Source organism: Coregonus lavaretus (assembly GCF_964263955.1).
Source record: "Coregonus lavaretus genome assembly, contig: SUPER_36_unloc_1, whole genome shotgun sequence".
Taxonomy (NCBI): domain Eukaryota; kingdom Metazoa; phylum Chordata; class Actinopteri; order Salmoniformes; family Salmonidae; genus Coregonus; species Coregonus lavaretus.
The window spans coordinates 1,454,835-1,480,419 of NW_028167175.1; the positions used below are offsets into that span (position 1 = coordinate 1,454,835).

General features: G+C 45.0%; 2 protein-coding genes across 2 annotated transcripts in view; both read left to right on the forward strand.

Moving 5' to 3' along the window:
* LOC311111085 (dnaJ homolog subfamily B member 12-like) overlaps positions 1-25,585 on the forward strand; it is a 248,254-nt gene that overhangs the window by 136,636 nt on the left and 86,033 nt on the right. The window lies entirely within an intron of this gene.
* Positions 1-25,585, forward strand: part of LOC311111081 (testican-2-like) — an 83,459-nt gene that overhangs the window by 32,122 nt on the left and 25,752 nt on the right. The window contains exons 2-5 of the mRNA XM_084189080.1: positions 4,972-5,017; positions 21,651-21,771; positions 24,113-24,221; positions 25,199-25,313. Of these exons, the coding sequence (XP_084045206.1) occupies positions 4,972-5,017; positions 21,651-21,771; positions 24,113-24,221; positions 25,199-25,313 (391 nt within the window). The remainder of the gene's footprint in view (positions 1-4,971; positions 5,018-21,650; positions 21,772-24,112; positions 24,222-25,198; positions 25,314-25,585) is intronic.

Sequence of the window (25,585 nt, forward strand, 5' to 3'; positions counted from 1 at the left end):
AATGGTATGAATGACAACGTCAATGTTGCCAAAGCGAAGTGACACACATCGTTTCTTTTTGCCCACTCTACTAATACAAGACTAGTAAAGGCCCAGTACGCTACTTTTGTGAAGAGAAATTCAGGGGGTGCTGCAGTACTCTCAGCACCACTACTTCCCATGGCTGTGATTCTATGAAAATCCCTCTCTGAAATAGTTTGCTTCTTAAATGTCACAGCTATCTTTGACTTAATGCAGTAGCTATGTTCCAAAGCGTAATCTTAAATGGCGTGTTTTCATATTTTAGCTAGCTGAAGCCTTGCTGAAATGCCACGTCCATATAATAAAGTTCCATTATTAAGTTCTGCTGCTGTGCAGTTGTTAAAGTTTGGTAGTTGGTACACTTCTCCCTCTACACTGTAAACCAGGAGAATAGAGAGGCCATTTAAGACAGGATAACAGACAGGATCACAGACAGGCTAACAGGATAACAGACAGGATAACGGACAGGATAACAGGATTACAGACTGGATAGCAGACAGGATAACATGATAACATGATAACAGACAGGATAACATGATAACAGACAGGATAACAGTATAACAGACAGGATAACAGTATAACAGACAGGATAACAGAAAGGATAACAGACAGTGATATTGCCTTGCTTCGTAGGGGTAGGGTGCGTCCTAAATGGCTCCCTATATTTGCCTGGTCAAAAGTAGTGCACCACACTGATTGTACAAAACATTAGGAACACCTCTTTCCATGACAGACTGACCAGGTGAATCCAGGTGAAAGCTATGATCCTTTATTGATGTCACTTGTTAAATCCACTTCAATCAGTGTAGATGAGGGAGAGGAGACAGGTTAAAGAAGGATTTTTAAGCCTTGAGACAATTGAGACATGGATTGTGTATGTGTGCCATTCAGAGAGTGAATGGGCAAGACAAAATATTTAAGTGCCTTTTAATGGGGTATGGTAGTAGGTGCCAGGCACACCGGTTTGTATCAAGAACTGCAACGCTGCTGGGTTTTGTACGCTCAACAGTTTCCCGTGTGTATCAAGAATGGTGCTCCACCCAAAGGACATCCAGCCAACTTGACACAACTGTGGAAAGCATTGGAGTCAACATGGGCCAGCATCCCCGTGGACACCAACTCAGTCCATACTCAGTGTGTTTTGTTCCTACTGAACGGTTAAGGAAATCCAAATCACTTCGCCGGCCAGTTTGGTGCTGTGCGGTCCATTGACTTTGATGACAGTTTTCTTGTTTCTTGGTGATTGGGCAGCTGCAGGTAAACACGGTGAGAGAATGATCCGTACTAGGTGGTGATTGGGTGTGTGTGCGTGGGTGTCTGTGTGTGTGTGTGTGCGTGTGTGTGTGGGTGTGTGTGTGTGTGTGTGTGTGTGTGTGTGTGTGTGTGTGTGCGTGTGGGTGTGTGTGTGTGGGTGTGGGTGTGTCCGTGTGCGTATGGGTGTGGGTGTGTGTGTGTGTGTGTGGGTGTGTGTGGGTGTGGGTGGGTGTGGGTGTGTGCGTGTGCGTATGGGTGTGGGTGTGTGTGTGTGTGTGCGTGTGGGTGTGGGTGTGCGTGTGGGTGTGTGGGTTAATAGGGCTCTATAATCCCCTCCAAATGTCTTCTGAAAGGAGGCACATTCCCCCAGACTAAGAAGGAGGCAGACTAAGGCCTGTATTAGGAATTGACAGTTGAACTGCTGCTGCAGGATCAAGCCCTGTTGGTGCTCTGAATGGGAAAACCCCAATGGAAATGTTTTTGTGAAGTGATTTTCTTTTCTCTAACAATGACCTTTTCCTTCTCTCTCTCTTTCTTTCTCTCTCTCCTCTCCACTTCACCGTTCTTTGCTACAGGAAGTTGAGGTTAGTAAACACCTTCTAAATCTGGTTTGTGTTTGTCTGTTTGGTCTTTTCATGTTGATGTTTCTCTTTAAACCGGAGGAGGAATGGCAATCTGTCCAAGTCTCTCTCTTTGGACTGCAGATCAAGACTAGTCATTTCTCTGATAGATAGGAACACGCTAGCCACGTCTATACAGCCATTGATTCATGAAGAATATCACTTATTATGTCTCATGTTCTTAGTTCAACCGCATAACCGCATCATAACACCTGACATTAAGCTGCCAAACCACATTATAACACCTGACATTAAACTGCCTAACCACATTATAACACCTGACATTAAACTGCCTAACCACATCATAACACCTGACATTAAACTGCCTAACCACACTATAACACCTGACATTAAACTGCCTAACCACATTATAACAGCTGACATTAAACTGCCTAACCACATTATAACACCTGACATTAAACTGCCTAACCACATCATAACACCTGACATTAAGCTGCCTAACCACATTATAACACCTGACATTAAACTGCCTAACCGCATTATAACACCTGACATTAAACTGCCTAACCACATTATAACACCTGACATTAAACTGCCTAACCGCATTATAACACCTGACATTAAACTGCCTAACCACATTATAACACCTGATATTAAACTGCCTAACCACATTATAACACCTGACATTAAACTGCCTAACCGCATCATAACACCTGACATTAAACTGCCTAACTGCAGTATAACACCTGACATTAAACTGCCTAACCACATTATAACACCTGACATTAAACTGCCTAACCACATCATAACACCTGACATTAAACTGCCTAACTGCAGTATAACACCTGACATTAAACTGCCTAACCACATTATAACACCTGACATTAAACTGCCTAACCGCATCATAACACCTGACATTAAACTGCCTAACCACATTATAACACCTGACATTAAACTGCCTAACCACATTATAACACCTGACATTAAACTGCCTAACCACATTATAACACCTGCCATTAAACTGCCTAACCACATTATAACACCTGACATTAAACTGCCTAACCACATTATAACACCTGACATTAAACTGCCTAACCACATTATAACACCTGACATTAAACTGCCTAACCACATTATAACACCTGACATTAAACTGCCTAACCACATCATAACACCTGACATTAAACTGCCTAACCACATTATAACACCTGACATTAAACTGCCTAACCACATTATAACACCTGACATTAAACTGCCTAACCACATTATAACACCTGACATTAAACTGCCTAACCACATTATAACACCTGACATTAAACTGCCTAACCACATTATAACACCTGACATTAAACTGCCTAACCACATCATAACACCTGACATTAAACGGCCTAACCACATTATAACACCTGACATTAAACTGCCTAACCACATTATAACACCTGACATTAAACTGCCTAACCACATTATAACACCTGACATTAAACTGCCTAACCACATTATAACACCTGACAATAAACTGCCTAACCACATTATAACACCTGACATTAAACTGCCTAACCGCATCATAACACCTGACATTAAACTGCCTAACCACATCATAACACTTGGCATTAAACTGCCTAACCGCATCATAACACCTGACATTAAACTGCCTAACCACATCATAACACCTGACATTAAACTGCCTAACCACATTATAACACCTGACATTAAACTTCCTAACCACATTATAACACCTGACATTAAACTGCCTAACCACATCATAACACCTGACATTAAACTGCCTAACCACATTATAACACCTGACATTAAACTGCCTAACCACATTATAACACCTGACATTAAACTGCCTAACCACATTATAACACCTGACATTAAACTGCCTAACCGCATCAAAAAAATTAAAAAATTAAATAACACCTGACATTAAACTTCCTAACCACATCATAACACCTGACATTAAACTGCCTAACCGCATCATAACACCTGACATTAAACTGCCTAACCACATTATAACACCTGACATTAAACTGCCTAACCACATTATAACACCTGACATTAAACTGCCTAACCGCATCATAACACCTGACATTAAACTGCCTAACCGCATCATAACACCTGACATTAAACTGCCTAACCGCATCGTAACACCTGACATTAAACTGCCTAACCACATTATAACACCTGACATTAAACTGCCTAACCACATTATAACACCTGACATTAAACTGCCTAACCGCATCATAACACCTGACATTAAACTGCCTAACCACATTATAACACCTGACATTAAACTGCCTAACCACATTATAACACCTGACATTAAACTGCCTAACCGCATCATAACACCTGACATTAAACTGCCTAACCACATTATAACACCTGACATTAAACTATTACACTTCAACAGCCCATAAATATAGATCTATGTATGTTTCCCAAATGATACCCTGTTCGCTATAAACTGGCCCCTTTATAGTGCACTATAAAGGGCATAGGGTACCATTTGGGATGCAGCCACAGCCCTTTAATTGATCTTGTCTCAACACTTCCTCTGCATATATAAAACGCCTTCGGCTTAAATTGTTCAGCTTCACTTGAGAGCTCTGTGTTATACTGCTGGGTCCCCTGTGTAGGAGAAGGCCAACCCAGTCGTAACAGACATGATCCTGTGGGTCCTCATCGGCACACGCACACACACACACACACACACACACACACACACACACACAGAGAAATGGGTCAGAAGAAACGGATACTGTGGGAGATGTTGCATTTTTATCATCATTCTAACCCTTTTAACACCACTAGAGACCGGTCTAAAAGTTAGTTTCATTTGTGTCCCAAATGGCATCCTATTCCTACTATAGTGCACTACTATTATAGCGCACTACATAGGGAAGTAGTGAACTATATAAAGAATAAGGTGCCATTTGGGACGCACTCGTTTTCAGAGTATATTCCCCGGGTAACAGGGAGGGAGTTAAAATCACCACTTACAGAGAGTGAGACAGACATCTGTGATCTTCTGTTTTGGTCCGTGGAGATGTTGTTCTTCTGTAAAGTACACTGGAACTCTGTAGTGACACTACTCCCAACTGTCACGTCTCTCTAGGATGATTACATCAGGACTGTGGAGGAAACCCCAGGCTCTGATGAAAGTAAGTTCAAGGAAATTATCTGTACTTTCTCCATCTCCTCTGTCTTCATGTTATCAAAACCTTTTTATGAATGAAAAGTAATGACCAGTGCAGATGTTGTAAAAATGGGTTTCTGGATTGAGGGTGTGAAAAAAAATAAAACATGGAGTCACCATTTTATTAAGCAACAAACGGAAGAGAACTGACTAAAACAGGGAGGGACTCTACCTAGACTGTTCCAATAAGAAACATGTTCAAAACATCTTGCTACGCTGTGCCCTGATGAACGCGGCCCTGATCTGATGGGGCGTTGCTGGGATTCTGGGAGGAGACGTGGAGACTGAGGGTCCGTCCAAAATGGCACCCTGTTCTCTATATCAGGGTTCACCAACTGGCGGGGAACCCTGCTATAGAGGGGGGGGAACCCTCTATAGCAGGGTCCCCCCCCCCCCGCATAAAAGACTGTAAGAACTCCAGGAAATCACCTGCACGTGATTTTAATTTAGGAAATCTGTTTCCAAGTGTTCCTACGCATAAATAAGAGAGACACACAGTATGTGATCGTATCTCAATGTAATCAAGGTTTGAAATGATTTATGTTTTTCGTCAAATGCTATATCCGTTTGTGCTTCTCGAGGTGAATGTGCAGTGTGCAAATTATACGTAATTATGTTCCGGCCCCCTGACCATCCACTCAAGACAGAAATCGGCCCGCGGCTGAATGTACGCAGTTGGGGGCCCGTGTTCTAATATAGAACACTACTTTTGACCGGAGTCCTACGGGAACCATATGGACCCTGGTCAAAAGTAGTGTACTACATAGGGAATAGGGTGCCATTTGGGCGCTGAATGTTCATGATACACGAGGGACTGGCTCTCAGCATGGAGAGGATGGAGAGCTGGTTGGATAATTGTTTCTGCTTCAGCTGAGGCTCAGCTCGGTGAATTCCCATAGGACCCCCACTACTGGACACCCTGAGTTCTGCTGCTGCTGGCTGAGACAGACACCAATCAGCTCACTTAGATACAGGACATCAACTGTGCAATGAAAAGAAAGCTATAGCTGTTATTGTATAGATATCCCTATTAGCTATAGGAAATGAACAATGGAAAGAAAGTTATAGCTGTTATTGTATAGATATCCATTGTAGCTATCGGAAATGAACAATGCAACAAACTGCAAAAATCTCTGAAGCTGGAGACACTTATCTCCCTCATTAACTTTAAGCATCAGTTGTCAGAGCAGCTTACCGATCACTGCACCTATACACAGCCCATCTGTAATTAGCCCACCCAACTACCTCATCCCCATATTGTTATTTACATTGTTATTTATTTTGCTCATTTGCACCCCAGTATCTCTATTTGCACATCATCTTCTGCACATCTATCACTCCAGTGTTAATACTAAATTGTAATTATTTTGCACTATGGCCTATTTATTGCCTTACCTCCATAACTTGCTACATTTGCACACACTGTATATAGATTTTCTATTGTGTTATTGACTGTACGTTTTGTTTATCCCCATATGTAACTCTGTGTTGTTGTTTTTAATCGCACTGCTTTGCTTTATCTTGGCCAGGTCGCAGTTGTAAATGAGAACTTGTTCCCAACTGGTTTACCTGGTTAAATAAAGGGGAAATAAAATAAAATAAATAAAATAAAATGAAAAGAAAGCTATAGGTATTATCGTATGGATATCCCTAGTAGCTATAGGAAATGAACAATGAAAATAAAGAAAAGAAGCATGTATGTATTTCTACAAAAAAAGCTTGTCCATTAAAAAGAGCTCCCTGAGCTGTAAGGTAAGGAGGAAGTGCAGGGTAAGCCAAGCTGTAGCTATCTTACCCCTGGCTATATCAAAACAGACAACAGCACAGAATGGAGAGGTCCAGACCATCCCAACCCTAGCCGCGTTTGGCCATCTCTTTCCAATTCCTCACCGACCGTGATCGATGCAAGGACATTATCACCTAGCTTTCTCTTAATGGTTATTATCATAATCACTGTCACTGTATTTGTTTATTGAATGACAGGCAGAACACAGGTTTAGATATTTCCTTTTCCCCTCGCGGGTTCCAGCGCCTTAGAGCTCATCTAAATCGGGTCTATGTTTCCATAGAAACTCAGAGCGTTGATACGTAGGGGGACTCGTTCCTGGACGCTGATTTGCAGCTCGCTCACGCTCTCTCCTGTATTTATGAGACGCCTCTCTTCCAGAACCCATCCCCCCTCCTCTCAACCAGGCTTTAGAAAGAGCGAGAGAGAGAGAGAGAGAGAGTACTGAGTGCCAGGCGGCAGCTTAAAACCCTGAAATTAGTCCTCTATGTTTATAATACTTCCAAATCCAGCTCAGAGGAGAAATAAAATGAAATCCAAACAGGACAGCTTTAACCTGTATTAAGGGCTGCTGCAGCTGTACCCTGTCATCTCTCCCAGTACACTGTTTACATCCCTGGGGCAGGTTCAGTGCATCTGTCCCCACCTGCTTTGTAGACATAATCATCACTACCGGATTTAAAACCATAATAGCATCTCCTCTTCCCTGGTAGAGAGGTACTGAATGCCCGAGGCTGTGTACAATGCACATCAGTTGACATTGGTAATGCACAATGCACATCAGTTGACATGGTGATGCACAATGCACATCAGTTGACGTGGTAATGCACAATGCACATCAGTTGACATGGTGATGCACAATGCACATCAGTTGACGTGGTGATGCACAATGCACATCAGTTGACGTGGTGATCATGCACAATGCACATCAGTTGACATGGTGATGCACAATGCACATCAGTTGACATGGTGATGCACAATGCACATCAGTTGACATGGTGATGCACAATGCACATCGGTTGCCGTGGTTCAGCTAGGCTACTGCGTATTGGATAGGAAACAGCCTGTTAATGATCTATAATTGGACTAGAGGGAAATGACTGTAGAATAAAAGCAGTTAAATTATTTTCTGATTATGCTCATACTCTTCCTAAAAGCCTCTGACAGGAGAACTCATCATTTAAGAAGCTAAAGTGAATTACTTTCAACTGGGGCTACAATTACTGTCAAATTAGAGGGGTATTTCATATTGTAAAACATAATTGGAGGCACCATGTTAAATAAGTAAGCACCTTTTAGAATGTTGAAGCGTCCCAAATGGCATCCTATTTTCTATATAGTGCACAACTTTTGACCGGGGCCCATAGGGTTCTAGTCAAAAGTAGTGCACTATATAGTGAATAGGGTGCCATTTGGGATGCAGTCTCAATCAACCTCTACACAACAGTTGTTAATGCTATCTGTGCAACGTGAAGGGGCTATCTATACTGAACAAAAATATAAACGCAAAATGCAACAATTTCAACTATTTTACTGAGTTACAGTTCATATAAGGAAATCAGTCAATTGAAATAAATTCATTAGGCCCCAATCTATGGATTTCACATGACTGGGCAGGGGCACAGCCATCGGTGGGCCTGGGAGGGCATAGGCCCACCCAATCAAAATGAGTTTTTCCCCCACAAAAGGGCTTTATTACAGATAGAAATGCTCCTCAGTTTCATCAGCTGTCCTGGTCTTAGATGATCCTACAGGTGAAGAAGCCAGGTGTGGAGGTCCTGGGCTGGCGTGGTTACATGTGGTCTGTGGTTGTGAGGCCGGTTGGACGTACTGCCAAATTCTCTAAAACGACGTTGGAGGCGGCTTATGGTATTGAAATGAACATTACATTATTTGGCAAAAGCTCTGGTGGACATTCCTGCAGTCGGCATGCCAATTGCATGCTCCCTCAAAACTTGAGACATCCGTGTTATTGTGTTGTGTGACAAAACTGCACATTTTAGAGTGGCCTTTTATCGTCCCCAGCACAAGGTGCACCTGTGTAATGATCACGCTGTTTAATCAGCTTCTTGATATGCCACACCTGTCAGGTGGATGGATTATCTTGGCAAAGGAGAAATGCTCACTAACAGGGATGTAAACAAATTTGTGCACAACATTTGAGAGAAATAAGCTTTTTGTGCAGATAAAACATTTCTGGGATCTTTTATTTCATCTCATGAAACATGGTACCAACACTTTACATGCTGGATTTATATTGTTGTTCAGTGTAGTTAGTTAGTAGAATAAATGACAGGTTAAACCAGTCTTTTTCTCAAGGCAGATCAAGGAGCCAACACGTTCAACATTTGTTCAAAGCTACAGTGTAGCATTCCAAGGTGGAAAATGGTAGCGCCTCTCTCGTAATGTGCTACTAGCTTTTTGTCCCTTCCAAGACACTGTAATGACCCTCAGACAACCTTCAGGCAGGCAGCAGCGCTGACATCTAAATCACAGCACTTTAAAGGGCTGGGGGGGGTGGGGGTGGAGGGGAGGGGGGGGGGGGGGGGGGATCTCTCTGATGTTGTAAGGTCTTTTGTAATATCCTAGGGTACAGCACTGTTCCACCCTACATTACCAAGCCAGACGTTGCATTTTACTGCTGTCTTCTTCAATTTGTGATGAAGAGGAGCCCGAATCAATTTATCTCTGCAGAATCGGTCCCACAGGGGGGTGGCTAGCTGGGATGAATTAATGATATTCAAATGAAAGTTAGCGCCCACGTAGCTACAACGACTTTTGTAAGCCTTTTTTTTTTTGGGGGGGGCTTACATTAGCTATTCCCCCTGTTATAGGAACAGATGACAGGGATTGTACTGGTAGATAGGATTGTTAACTCATCACTACTCCTCTGAGGCAAAGTGAATGCCTTTTAAGTGAGGCAGAGTGGGTGTGGTGGTTGGATGCATTCCAAATGGCACCCTATTCCCTGTATAGCCCTATGGGCCCTGGTCAAAAGTAGTGCACTATAAAGGGAATAGGGCGCCATTTGGGACTCAGCTATAGTGTGATACAACAGACGCCCTACTCTGACCTCTCAGCAGAAACACAACATGTTCATCCTCAGAGCCTTCCCACTGGGAACACACTGGTTGAATCAATGTTGTTTCCACATCTTTTCAATGAAATTAGCCAACGTGGAATTTGTGCCCAGTGGGTTTGCTAATTGGCTACGGTGTCAAATCTGAATTGCATTTTCCTTAAAGCACATCTTGTTAAATGGTCCACACCTCCAGTTTATCACCCACATCTCCATACAGTATAAAGAAACACACCAGTACAGTAGACCCAGTACAGTAGCACCAGTACAGTGCAGTAGTAGCAGTACAGTACCGTAGCACCAGTACAGTAGAACCAGTACAGTAGCACCAGTATAGTACCGTAGCACCAGTACAGTAGAACCAGTACAGTAGCACCAGTACAGTAACACCAGTACAGTAGCACCAGTACAGTGCAGTAGTACCAGTACAGTACCGTAGCACCAGTACAGTAGCACCAGTACAGCAGCACCAGTATAGTACCGTAGCACCAGTACAGTAGAACCAGTACAGTAGAACCAGTACAGTAGCACCAGTACAGTAACACCAGTACAGTAGCACCAGTACAGTAGAACCAGTACAGTAGCACCAGTACAGTGCAGTAGTACCAGTACAGTGCAGTAGTACCAGTACAGTACCGTAGCACCAGTACCGTAGCACCAGTACAGTAGAACCAGTACAGTAGCACCAGTACAGTAGAACCAGTACAGTAGCACCAGTACAGTACAGCAGTACCAGTATAGTACAGTAGCACCAGTACAGTAGCACCAGTACAGTAGCACCAGTGCAGTAGCACCAGTACAGTAGAACCAGTACAGTAGCACCAGTACAATAGCACCAGTACAGTACAGTAGCACCAGTACAGTAACACCAGTACAGCAGCACCAGTACAGTACAGTAGCACCAGTACAGTAACACCAGTACAGCAGCACCAGTACAGTAGAACCAGTACAGTAGCACCAGTACAGTGCAGTAGTACCAGTACAGTACAGTAGCACCAGTACAGTAACACCAGTACAGTAGCACCAGTACAGTAGAACCAGTACAGTAGCACCAGTACAGTGCAGTAGTACCAGTACAGTACAGTAGCACCAGTACCATAGCACCAGTACAATAGCACCAGTACAGTACAGTAGCACCAGTACAGTAACACCAGTATAGTAGCACCAGTACAATAGCACCAGTACAGTACCATAGCACCAGTACAGTAACACCAGTACAGCAGCACCAGTACAGTACAGTAGCACCAGTACAGTAACACCAGTATAGTAGCACCAGTACAGTAGCACCAGTACAGTAACACCAGTACAGTAGCACCAGTACAGTGCAGTAGCACCAGTACAGTAGCACCAGTGCAGTAGCACCAGTACAGTAGAACCAGTACAGTAGCACCAGTATAGTACAGTAGCACCAGTACAGTAGCACCAGTACAGTACAGTAGCACCAGTACAGTAACACCAGTACAGCAGCACCAGTATAGTACAGTAGCACCAGTACAGTGCAGTAGCACCAGTACAGTAGCACCAGTGCAGTAGCACCAGTACAGTAGAACCAGTACAGTAGCACCAGTATAGTACAGTAGCACCAGTACAGTAGCACCAGTACAGTAGCACCAGTACAGTAGCACCAGTGCGGTAGCACCAGTATAGTCCAGTAGAACCAGTACAGTAGCACCAGTACAGTAGAACCAGTACAGTAGCACCAGTACAGTAACACCAGTGCAGCAGCACCAGTATAGTAACACCAGTACAGCAGTACCAGTATAGTACAGTAGCACCAGTACAGTAGCACCAGTACAGTAGCACCAGTATAGTACAGTAGCACCAGTACAGTAGCACCAGTACAGTAGCACCAGTATAGTACAGTAGAACCAGTACAGTAGCACCAGTATAGTACAGTAGCACCAGTACAGTAACACCAGTGCAGCAGCACCAGTATAGTAACACCAGTACAGCAGTACCAGTATAGTACAGTAGCACCAGTACAGTAGCACCAGTGCAGTAGCACCAGTGCAGTAGCACCAGTACAGTAGAACCAGTACAGTAGCACCAGTACAGTAGCACCAGTACAGTAGAACCAGTACAGTAGCACCAGTACAGTAGCACCAGTGCAGTAGAACCAGTACAGTAGAACCAGTACAGTAGCACCAGTACAGTAGCACCAGTACAGTAGAACCAGTACAGTAGCACCAGTATAGTACAGTAGCACCAGTACAGTAGCACCAGTACAGTAGCACCAGTACAGTACAGTAGCACCAGTACAGTAGAACCAGTACAGTAGCACCAGTATAGTACAGTAGCACCAGTACAGTAGCACCAGTACAGTAGCACCAGTACAGCAGCACCAGTACAGCAGCACCAGTACAGCAGCACCAGAATAGCAGCACCAGATGTCCCTCAACAGAGTTGAGCATATTCCTTCTGTCCATTGCTCAGTTGATTTCCTATAGCTAATTAATAATGATTTTGTAATGATAATGATGTTGAAATGATAATGACTTTGTAATAATAATGATGTTGTAATGATAATGATGCTGTAACGATAATGATGTCGTAATGATAATGATGTTGTAATGATAATTATGATAATGATTTTGTAATGATAATGATTTTGTAATGATAATGATGTTGCAATGATAATGATAATGTAATGATACTGAAATGATAATGATGTTTTATTGTCACATACATAGGTCCGTGTCAGGGTGCTGAAGGTGGGTGTGGTGCAGGAATCAAGCGCAGGACGCAGAAGCTTAGTCCAAAAGACTTTAGTGAGTTATTCACGTAGTACACGAGAACCATAAGCCCGGAGGCGAAATAAAGGCGCACACAGGCGTCAAACAAAAGGCGCACTAACATGTGCGAAAACCTCTCCAAACAACGGAGGGAAGATACGTAGCTCAGAACACCAAACAGAGGAGCAATCACACACAACACCAAACACACACAACGAGAACTAAAATGGGACACTAATGAGGACTAACTAGACACAGGTGTACAACATCAAGACAAAACCAAACGAACATGAAACATAGATCGGTGGCAGCTAGTACTCCGGGGACGACGACCGCTGAAACCTGCCCGAACAAGGAGGAGGAGCAGCCTCGGCCGAAACCGTGACAGTCCGGTGTAATGTATTGTTTTACAGGGTCAGCCATAGTAGTACGGCCCCCCTGGAGCCAATCAGGAGCTCGGGTATTCGAACCAGCAAACTTTTCGGTTACTGGCGCGACGCCATCCCCTGCCTTTTCATACCTCTGTGTTCCCCTCCTTGCTTGTAATGCTCTATTCACAGCCCTCTCTCCTGTGACTGGTCCTCTGTAGCTCAGCTGGTAGAGCACGGCGCTTGTAACGCCAGGGTAGTGGGTTCCATCCCCGGGACCACCCATACGTAAAAATGTATGCACACATGACTGTAAGTCGCTTTGGATAAAAGCGTCTGCTAAATGGCATATTATTATTATTATTATTACGGTAGCTCCCATAGTGAGTATGGTTACATGCCCACAATAATGTGATTATTGTGGATAATCAGATTAATATAATGGTTTGATTAAAACGTTTACATGCTTTGTAAGAACAACGATTTCCCTAATAATCATGTTTACATGGACACGTCTGAAATCAGGCTACCTGATGTTAGTCTGATAAATGCAGAAAATCACCAATCAAAATCAACATTTACATTAACATTTACATTTACGTCATTTAGCAGACGCTCTTATCCAGAGCGACTTACAAATAGGTGCATTCACCTTATAGCCAGTGGGACAACCACTTTACAATATATATATATATATATATATACTGATCAGAGCCTGAAGGTACGGAGGTGCCGTTCCCCTCACAGCTCCGTAGGCAAGCACCATGGTCTTGTAGCAGATGCGAGCTTCAACTGGAAGCCAGTGGAGTGTGCGGAGGAGCGGGGTGACGTGAGAGAACTTGGGAAGGTTGAACACCAGACGGGCTGCGGCATTCTGGATGAGTTGTAGGGGTTTAATGGCACAGGCAGGGAGCCCAGCCAACAGCGAGTTGCAGTAATCCAGACAGGAGATGACAAGTGCCTGGATTAGGACCTGTGCCGCTTCCTGTGTAAGGCAGGGTCGTACTCTCCGAATGTTGTAGAGCATGAACCTACAGGATCGGGTCACCGCCTTGATGTTAGCGGAGAACGAAAGGGTGTTGTCCAGGGTCACGCCAAGGCTCTTCGCACTCTGGGAGGAGGACACAACGGAGTTGTCAACCGTGATGGCGAGATCATGGAACAGGCAGTCCTTCCCCGGGAGGAAGAGCAGCTCCGTCTTGCCAAGGTTCAGCTTGAGGTGGTGATCCGTCATCCATACTGATATGTCTGCCAGACATGCAGAGATGCGATTCGCCACCTGGTTATCAGAAGGGAGAAAGGAGAAGATTAGTTGTGTGTCGTCAGCGTAGCAATGATAGGAGAGGCCATGTGAGGATATGACAGAGCCAAGTGACTTGGTGTATAGCGAGAATAGGAGAGGGCCTAGAACTGAGCCCTGGGGGACACCAGTGGTGAGAGCACGTGGTGCGGAGACAGCTTCTCGCCACGCCACTTGGTAGGAGCGACCGGTCAGGTAGGACGCAATCCAAGAGTGAGCCGCGCCGGAGATGCCCAGCTCGGAGAGGGTGGAGAGGAGGATCTGATGGTTCACAGTATCAAAGGCAGCAGACAGGTCTAGAAGGACAAAAGCAGAGGAGAGAGAGTTAGCTTTAGCAGTGCGGAGAGCCTCCGTGACACAGAGAAGAGCAGTCTCAGTTGAATGACCAGTCTTGAAACCTGACTGGTTTGGATCAAGGTCATTCTGAGAGAGATAGCAAGAGAGTTGGCTAAAGACGGCACGCTCAATAGTTTTGGAGAGAAAAGAGAGAAGGGATACTGGTCTGTAGTTGTTGACATCAGAGGGATCGAGTGTTGGTTTTTTGAGAAGGGGTGCAACTCTCGCTCTCTTGAAGACGGAAGGGACATAGCCAGCGGTCAAGGATGAGTTGATCAGCGAGGTGAGGTAAGGGAGAAGGTCACCGGAGATGGTCTGGAGAAGAGAGGAGGGGATAGGGTCAAGCGGGCAGGTTGTTGGGCGGCCTGCCGTCACAAGTCGCAAGATTTTATCTGGAGAGAGAGGGGAGAAAGAAGTCAACGCATAGGGTAGGGCAGTGTGAGCAGGACCAGCAGTGTCATTTGACTTAACAAACGAGGATCGGATGTCGTCAACCTTCTTTTCAAAATGGTTGACGAAGTCATCCACAGAGAGGGAGGATGGGGGGGGGGGGGGGATTCAGCAGGGAGGAGAATGTGGCAAAGAGCTTCCTAGGGTTAGAGGCAGATGCTTGGAATTTAGAGTGGTAGAAAGTGGCCTTAGCAGCAGAAACAGATGAAGAAAATGTAGAGAGGAGGGAGTGAAAAGATGCCAGGTCCGCAGGGAGTCTAGTTTTCTTCTATTTCCGCTCTGTTCTGTGAGCTCGCAATGAGTCATCAAGCCACGGAGCTGGAGGGGTGGACCGAGCCGGCCGGGAGGATAGGGGACATAGAGAGTCAAAGGATGCAGAAAGGGAGGAGAGGAGGGTTGAGGAGGCAGAATCAGGAGATTGGAGGGAGAAGGATTGAGCAGAGGGAAGAGATGATAGGATGGAAGAGGAGAGAGTAGCGGGAGAGAGAGTGCGAAGGTTGCGACGGCGCATTACCATCTGTGTAGGGGCAGAGTGAGTAGTGTTGGAGGAGAGGGAGAGAGAAAAGGATACAAAGTAGTGGTCGGAGACTTGGAGGGGAGTTGCAGTGAGATTAGTAGAAGAACAGCATCTAGTAAAGATGAGGTCAAGCGTATTGCCTGCCTTGTGAGTAGGGGGGGACGGTGAGAGGGTGAGGTCAAAAGAGGAGAGGAGTGGAAAGAAGGGGCAGAGAGAAATGAGTCAAATGTAGACGTAGGGAGGTTGAAATCCCCCAGAACTGTGAGGGGTGAGCCATCCTCAGGAAAGGAACTTATCAAGGCGTCAAGCTCATTGATGAACTCTCCAAGGGAACCTGGAGGGCGATAGATGACAAGGATATTAAGCTTAAATGGGCTAGTGACTGTGACAGCATGGAATTCAAATGAGGAGATAGACAGATGGGTCAGGGGAAAAATTGAGAATGTCCACTTGGGAGAGATGAGGATTCCTGTGCCACCACCCCGCTGACCAGATGCTCTCGGGGTATGCGAGAACACATGGTCAGACAAGGAGAGAGCAGCAGGAGTAGCAGTGTTTTCAGTGGTAATCCATGTTTCCGTCAGCGCCAAGAAGTCGAGGGACTGGAGGGTAGCATAGGCTGAGATGAACTCTGCCTTGTTGGCAGCAGAACGGCAGTTCCAGAGGCTGCCTGAGACCTGGAACTCCACGTGGGAGGTGCGTGCAGGGACCACCAGGTTAGAGAGGCAGCAGCCACGCGGTGTGAGGCGTTTGTGTAGCCTGTGCGGAGAGGAGAGAACAGGGATAGGCAGAGGCATAGTTGACAGGCTGCAGCAGATGGCTACAATAATGCAGAGGAGATCGGAATGAAACGAACTAAGCATCTGGGAAAGGAGAGAGCGGGGCCTCCCTCACCACAACCCCCAAATATAACTTGACCAACTTCCACCTCAGAAACTATAATTGTTGTAAACTACAGCGGTTCAATGTTTTCTATGAATAGACTAACTTAGTTTATTCAGCTAGCTAACTAGGTGCAGTATTATTCCGTGAAAATCGTCCGGGCACCTCGTCACAAGACGCCACAGCCAGCTAGCATGCCGGCCACAACAAACCACCAGTGTATCAACACGCAAGCAGATCGTTCGTGTCCGTGTCTAACGTTGTGGGTAGTCCCGACAGCTTGAGCGAGTCCGTCGTCAACTTATTCAGCCAGTTAGTTAGCTAGAATAGTTAGCAAACTAGCTAGCCATTGCTTTCAGACAAAGAAGAACCCCTCCTTTCACGGCACGAACACACAGAGAGAGCCAAACTAACGTTAACTAGTCACCCATGTCCCGAGTTCCTTGAACGACTCGGGCTATCAATATGTAAAAAAAAAAAAAAAACACAAATGTAGGTTATGACTTACCCCTAGCAGCTACTGTTAGCTAGCCAAGTGCAAAGCTAGCCACTGAATTGACTCAGCCAGTTCGCGTCTGTTCGCTCGGTCGTTCCAGCTATTGTTTACTAGTAGCTATCCAGGTAGCAACAAGCTAGCTAAATTTCAAGCACAGTAGCCACTTGCTACCTAACGTTAACGGTTCAGACAATGAGGTTAGAAAACAGCTGAATGGTAGGCAATTATTGTATGTAATTATTGTAGGCAGCCAGCTGGCGTAATTACAGGCACTCTCAGGCGTGAAACAACTATACCGTTGCTAATAGCTACTTGCCAGCTAGTCCAGGTGGTGGGTTAGCTAGCTAGCTTCGTGCTACACCCGGCACAGCCGAATACAATACTAACCTACAATAATTACATACAACAACCCACGATAACTACCTACAATACCTAACTACAATCTAAATACATAGATACATAGTTTAAACGTTCTACCACGGCGATCATGTTATTTTTGGGAAGCATATTTGATCAAATAGACAGCTGGAACGCCGATTAAGGTGTTTACATGTCCTAATAATTTGAAAGATTGCTCAGAAAACCAGGTGTTTCAATCGGCGTATGCTAACTTCGATTTTGATCTTACACCTATTAAGATAAGCAGAGTAAGGTGTTTACATGACTATTGGATAATCTGCCTACTGCGATAATCAGTTTAATATCGAATTATTAGTGTGCATGTAAACATACTCAGTGTCATCTAGTCACCTACGCAACATATCTGTGGAGGTAGATCTCTGGCTCTGCACCCTATTCCCTGTATTCAACTGGCACCCTATTCCCTGTATTCAACTGGCACCCTATTCCCTGTATTCAACTGGCACCCTATTCCCTGTATTCAACTGGCACCCTATTCCCTGTATTCAAAGTAATACTGTAGAAAATGTGGCAAAGCAATTCACTATTCATACAAAGCATTTTGTTTGGAGCAAATCAAATACAACACTGAGTACCACTCTCCATATTTTCAAGGATAGTGGTGGCTGCATCATGTTATGGGTATGCTTGTAATCGTTAAGGACTGGGGAGTTTTTCAGGATAAAAAATAAACAGAATGGAGCTAAGCCAAGGCAAAATCCTAGAGGAAAACCTGGTTCAGTCTACTTTCCACCAGACACTGGGAGATGAATTTGCCTTTCAGCAGGACAATAACCTAAAACACAAGGCCAAATCTACTAACCAAGGAGACAGTGAATGTTCCTGAGTGGCCGAGTTAAAGTTTTGACTTTAATCTGCTTGAAAATCTATGGCAAGACCTAAAAATGGTTGTGGAAAGCTCTTAGAGACTTACCCAGAAAGACTTACAGCTGTAATCACTGCCAAATGTGATTCCAACATGTATTGACTCAGGGGGTTGAATACTTATCTAATGAAGATATATTAGTGTTTTATTTTTCATTAATTTTTTACAAATGTTAGGATTCTTCTTCCACTTTGACATTACAGAGTATTTTGTGTAGATCATTGACAAAAAAATTACAATTTAATCAATTTAATCTCACTTTGTAACACAACAAAATGTGGAAAAGGTTAAGGGGTGTGAAATCTTTCTGAAGGCACTGTAGCGTACTACTTTTGACCAGAGCCCAGGTTTGTTGACCGTGTTGTCTGTTGACTACAAAGCAGCTGCTATGAGCTGACTCAGGATTTGACAGCTTCATATTTTCCTAAACGAGCCTCCTAAAATACCTTCCTGCCAACATATTGAGGGAATCGATGAGACAGCCTGACGTGACATCCCCTCTCGTACTGATACTGGCAGGTGACCATAGACTCTATGGCTGTATCCCAAATGGCACCCTAGCCCCTTTATAGTGCACTACTTTTAACCAGAGCTCTGTGCTCTCTCTCTGTAACACACTATAAAGGTAATTTGGTCCATTAGTGCAAACAAGGTTGGCAATGAACCATTCAACCTGCTGTGAAGGGAGGGAGGGAGGGAGGGAGGGAGGGAGGGAGGGAGGGAGGGAGGGAGAGAGAGAGAGAGGAATAGAGAGAGAGAGAGAGAGAGAGAGAGAGGAACAGAGAGAGAGGGAACGATAATGAGAGAGCAAGAGCGAGAGAGGAACAGAGAGAGAGGGAGAGAGAGAGAAAGCGGACTACAACATTTCCTCAGTGAAAACAATGTCCTGAGCAAATGTCAAATTGGCTTCTTACCAATATACCGTATGACAGACCACATACAGTGGGGAAAAAAAGTATTTAGTCAGCCACCAATTGTGCAAGTTCTCCCACTTAAAAACATGAGAGAGGCCTGTAATTTTCATCATAGGTACACGTCAGAGTAATAATCATAGGTAATCAGAGAGATACCCAATGAGATAGGAAGTGTAGGAATTTGGTATGGATGGAGTAGTCCTGTGTGGCTCAGTCGGTAAAGCATGGCGCTTGCAAAACCAAGGGTTGTTTGTTTGATTCCCGCTGGGGCCACACTGTATAAAATGCATGCACACGTGACTGTAATTTGCTTTGGATAATAGCGTCTGCAAAGTGGCAGATATTGTTATATTATGGAGGTGAAATGTATTTGCTTGGTTGTTGTTTACTTACTGTTATATCAGTCTGTAAAACAGAAGTACTGTCTGTCAAGAGACACTAGAGAACAGCTGTTATATCAGACAGTCTGTAAAACAGATGTACTGTCTGTCAAGAGACACTAGAGAACAGCTGTTATATCAGTCTGTAAAACAGAAGTACTGTCTGTCAAGAGACACTAGAGAACAGCTGTTATATCAGACAGTCTGTAAAACAGAAGTACTGTCTGTCAAGAGACACTAGAGAACAGCTGTTATATCAGACAGTCTGTAAAACAGAAGTACTGTCTGTCAAGAGACACCAGAGAACAGCTGTTATATCAGTCAGTCTGTAAAACAGAAGTACTGTCTGTCAAGAGACACTAGAGAACAGCTGTTATATCAGTCAGTCTGTAAAACAGAAGTACTGTCTGTCAAGAGACACTAGAGAACAGCTGTTATTTCAGTCTGTAAAACAGAAGTACTGTCTGTCAAGAGACACTAGAGAACAGCTGTTATATCAGTCTGTAAAACAGAAGTACTGTCTGTCAAGAGACACTAGAGAACAGCTGTTATATCAGTCTGTAAAACAGAAGTACTGTCTGTCAAGAGACACTAGAGAACAGCTGTTATTTCAGTCTGTAAAACAGAAGTACTGTCTGTCAAGAGACACTAGAGAACAGCTGTTATATCAGACAGTCTGTAAAACAGAAGGACTGTCTGTCAAGAGACACTAGAGAACAGCTGTAAGCTGTGTGTTTTCTCTTGTAGCGCTGACAATAATATTCAGTTTTGACTCACTGCAGTAAGTCAAAATACACTACATACCAGAAGTATGTGGACACCTGCTCGTCGAACATCTCATTCCAAAATCATGGGCATTAATATGGAGCCTCCACTCTTCTGGGAAGGCTTTCCACTAGATGTTGGAACATTGCTGCACAAGAGCATTAGTGAGGTCGGGCACTGATGTTGGGTGATTAGGCCAAGGCTCACAGTCGGCGTTCCAATTCATCCCAAAGGTGTTCCATGGGGTTGAGGTCAGGGCTCTGTGCAGGCCAGTCAAGTTATTCCACACCGATCTCGACCATCCATTTCTGTATGGACCTCGCTTTGTGCACGGGGGCATTGTCATGCTAAAACAGGAAATGGCCTTCCTCAAACTGTTGCCACAAAGTTGGAAGCACAGAATCATCTAAAATGTCATTGTATGCTGTAGTGTTAAGATTTCCCTTCACTGGAACTAAGGGGCCTAGCCCGAACCATGAAAAACAGCCCCAGACCATTATTCCTCCTCTTCCACCAAACTTTACAGTTGGCACTATGCATTCGGGCAGGTAGCGTTATCCTGCCATTCGCCAAACCCAGATTAGTCCGTCGGACTGCCAAATGGTGAAGTGTGATTCATCACTTCAGAGAACGCGTTTCCACTGCTCCAGAGTCCAATGGCGGCGAGCTTTACCCCACTCCAGCATGGTGATCTTAGACATGTTTGTGGCTGCTCGGCCATGGAAACCCATTTCATGACGCTCCCGACGAACAGTTATTGTGCTGACGTTGCTTCGAGAGGCAGTTTGGAACTTGGTAGTGTTCAGCACTCAGCGGTCCTGTTCTGTGAGCTTGTGTGGCCTACCACTTCATACCTGTATCATACCTGCTATGTATCATACCTGCTATGTATCATACCTGCTATGTATCATACCTGCTATGTATCATACCTGCTATGTATCATACCTGCTATGTATCATACCTGCTATGTGTCATACCTGCTATGTATCATACCTGCTATGTATCATACCTGCTATGTATCATACCTGCTATGTATCATACCTGCTGTGTATCATACCTGCTATGTGTCATACCTGCTATGTGTCTCTACAGCCGTTGTGCCCTTCAACAAGGCCCTTAACCACTAAAACCGGGGTGCCGTACCGTCTGCATTTCTCTGGTGGTGCGGTTAAAAAGCTATAAAATAATTTATGTGATCAGAAAATGTACTTTGATTTCCTTCTTCTTCTCCTCCTTCTCCTCCTCCTCCTCCTCCTCCTCCTCCTCCTCCTCCTCCTCCTCCTCCTCCTCCTCCTCCTCCTCCTCCAGCTGTGGACACCACCAAGGATCCGTGCCAGAAGGTGAAGTGTAGCCGCCACAAGATCTGTGTTGCCCAGGGTTACCAGAGAGCCATGTGTGTCAATGTCAACCGGAAGAAGCTGGAGCACAGGTGGGCAATCAATCAATGAATCAATCACTTAGAGATACACAGGCAGAGGCATCTGGTGGGGGGAGTCTGCATATCATTGGTCCTGGAGGGAAAAACTGTGCTCACCCGGCACACCAGGGAGTCTGCATATCATTGGTCCTAGAGTGAAAACTGTGCTCACCCGGGACACCAGGGAGTCTGCATATCATTGGTCCTAGAGTGAAAACTGTGCTCACCCGCGACACCAGGGAGTCTGCATATCATTGGTCCTAGAGTGAAAACTGTGCTCACCCGCGACACCAGGCGAGCTTAAAGACATGCACCCATTGTCAGATTGCTGTGTGGATATTCCATGGTGTTTTCGTTGACAGCTGGTATCTGTCAGCATGTCTTCTGAATAGCAGCACTATTCATTACATCCCTGTCGTCGTGCCAACGTCAGTACGGCCAGAGTGATGTCATTTCAACTAGAACACTCCTGCTGTGCCATGATTAATTAAAAAGGTATGCGATGCATCCCAAATGGCACCCTATTTCCTTTATAGCGCACTACTTTTGACTATAGGGCTCTCCTCAAAAGTAGTGCACTTTGTAGGGAATAGGTTACCATTTGGGATGCATCCATAAAAAAGTAGTCAAACAAAATGTGACACTTCCCTCATACTGTTTTGTTCTGCATCAGACATACACACACACACACACACACACACACACACACAAACACACACACACACACACACACACACACACACACACACACACACACACACACACACACACACACACACACACACACATACACACACATACATACACACACACACACACACACACACACACACACACACACACACACACACACACACACACACACACACACACATACACACAATAAGCAGGAAGAGTATCTCTCTTGGGTGTTATTCTACATAGTTAATAATATTCTCCCTTTGCCCAGTAGCCGTAGCCTAGATACACGATACACATGATCTTTACGGATTAACCTTTGGGCTATTATTATTTATGACACATTTTATCTAAGTCAAAGCATGAGATTGAAATACATTTGATAGATACCCTAGCTTCTGAACCTCAGGCTTCAAAACCTAATTTAAAGGATGGGGCCACAATAATAAATGCCATAACAACCACGGTAGCCATGGCAACACAATGCCCCACTGCTGTCCATCTCTGGGATCATAATCAGCTTCTCATGAAAAACAGAAATAGTAGTCGAGCAAATGTAATCGGAAGAAGACGTTTAACGGATTGAAACATTATTCCCTAAATGCAGTGACAGCAAGGCATTTATCTTTCTCAATAAAACAGCTTAATCTTTTGAAGCTACACTTGAGATGAGATGAGGGAGCGACAGTGGTGTGGAATAAAGGGTTATAAGCACGAACACAACCGTGCTAACTGCTAACCCTGCTCAGCATCATTAAGTAAGAGGCCCTGCTAATGCTAATGCTAATGCTAATGCTAATGTAGAGTACAGGAAGCTATGGGGGTTTGATTTTGGAAGCAGATGTGCTGCTCACTAAGTATGAACCCCAATGTTCAGTAGAGGAGGTGAACAAGCCAAGTCAAGTTGACATAGTGTTTTAAAACAGATTGCTCATTCAAATGAGAGAGGAGGACAGAGGCAGGAAAGAGGAGAGAGGAGAGAGAAGCTGGAGAGTAGGAAAGAAGAGGGGGAGAGCAGAGGAGAGAAGATGGAAGGAGGATGGAGAGAGAGAAATAGAGAGGAGAGAGAGAAAGACAGAGAAAATTAGGAGAGAGGATGGAGACAGGCAGGAGAGATGAGGGAGAGAGGAGGAAGAGAGGAGAGAGAGCAGGGAGAGAGGAGAGAGAGGAGGAAGGGAGAGAGAGGAGGGGGAGAGGAGGAATAAAAGAGGAAGAGATTAGGGAGAAAGGAGGAAGAGAGGAGAGAGAGGAGGGAGAGAGGAGTGAGAGAGGAGTGAGAGAGGAGGACAGAGGCAGGAAAGAGGAGAGAGGAGAGAGAAGCTGGAGAGTAGGAAAGAAGAGGGAGAGAGCAGAGGAGAGAGGATGGAAAGAGGAGAGAGGAGAGAGAGAAATAGAGAGCAGAGAGAGAAAGACAGATAACATTAGGAGAGAGGATGGAGACAGGGATGTAGCTCAGTTGGTAGAGCAGCAACGCCAGGGTTGTGGGTTCGATTCCCACGGGGGGCCAGTATGAAAAAAATAAAAAAAATAATGTATGCACTCACTAACTGTAAGTGGCTCTGGATAAGAGCGTCTGCTAAATGACTAAAATGTAAATGTAGAAGTTGCATTACAGTAGTTATTATAGATAAGCAAGTTGGCGTTGTCTGTTAACTCATCTATATTTCCTCTGTAGAAGCAGACAGCCTGTAGAGCTGAAGCCTCAGGAGAACACCTGTAAGCCTTGCCCTGTGGCTGCTGCCTCCCCTGTGTGTGGTACAGACAGCCACAACTATGCCTCTCAGGTACTAACATCCCTCCTCCTCTCTCTCTCTCCCCCTCTCTCTCTCAATTCAATTCTCCCTCTCTCCCCCCTCTCTCTCCTACTCTCTCTCAATTCAATTATCCCCCTCCCCCTCTCTCTCTCCTCCTCTCTCTCCCCCTCTCTCTCTATCTCCTCCTCTCTCTCTCCCTCTCTCTAATCTTCCTCTCTCTCACACTTCAATTATCCCTCTCCCCCTCTCTCTAGCCTCCTCTCTCTCTCTCTCAATTCAATTCTCCCTCTCTCCCCCTCTCTCTCTCCTCCTCTCTCTCTCTGCCTCTCCCTCGTCTCCCCCCTCTCTTTCCCCCCCCTCTCTTTCCCCACTCTCTCTCCCACTCTCTCTCCCACTCTCTTTCCTCTCTTTCCCACTCTCTTTCCCTGTGTGGAATTATTTTCATCTGTTCTTAAGTATATCCTACCAGTGTACAACATTGAAAGTGTAAACCATTATAATTTGAAATGATGATAGCATTTCACAGCTAATGTAGTCCTATCTATCCCACTATGTGCTAAATATCCCACTGTGTGCATCCTGTACTGTTGTCTAGTGGAAAGCCTTCCCAGAAGAGTGGAGGCTGTTATAGCAGCAAAGGGGGACCAACTCCATATTAATTCCCATGATTTTGGAATGAGATATTCGACTAGCAGGTGTCCACATACTTTTGGTCATGTAGTGTATATGGCTATGTAGATTTTTCCTGTTGCTGAACTGCAGTGTAATCACTCTCTCTCTCTGTCTCTCTCTACCTCTCTCCCTCTTGCTTTATCCTCTCTCTCTCTCCCCCCTCTCCTCTCTCTCCCCCCTCCCTCTCTCTCCACTCTCTTCCACCCTCTCTCCTCCCCCCCCTCTCCTCTCTCTTCCACCCTCTCTCCCCCCCTCTCTCTCTCTCTCCATTCTCTTCCCCCTCCCTCTCTCTCTCCCTCTCTCTCTCTCCCCTCCTATCTCTCTCTCTCCTCCAGTGTAAGTTGGAGCAGCAGGGCTGTCTAACAGGGAAGGAGCTGAGTGTTAAATGCCAGGGCATGTGTCCCTGTGTCACCGCTGCCGCCCCCATCACAGAGACCGAGGACAAACACGGCAAGCACACACACACACAGTAGCTGCTCTCTGCTTTCATACAGTCACAGTCCTGCTACCTAACAGCTGTTCTGTCAGAGTGTTGTTCTGTCAGAGTGTGTTGTTCTGTCAGAGTGTGTTGTTCTGTCAGAGTGTGTTGTTCTGTCAGAGTGTGTTGTTCTGTCAGTGTGTTGATCTGTCAGAGTGTGTTGTTCTGTCAGAGTGTGTTGTTCTGTCAGAGTGTGTTGTTCTGTCAGAGTGTGTTGTTCTGTCAGTGTGTTGTTCTGTCAGAG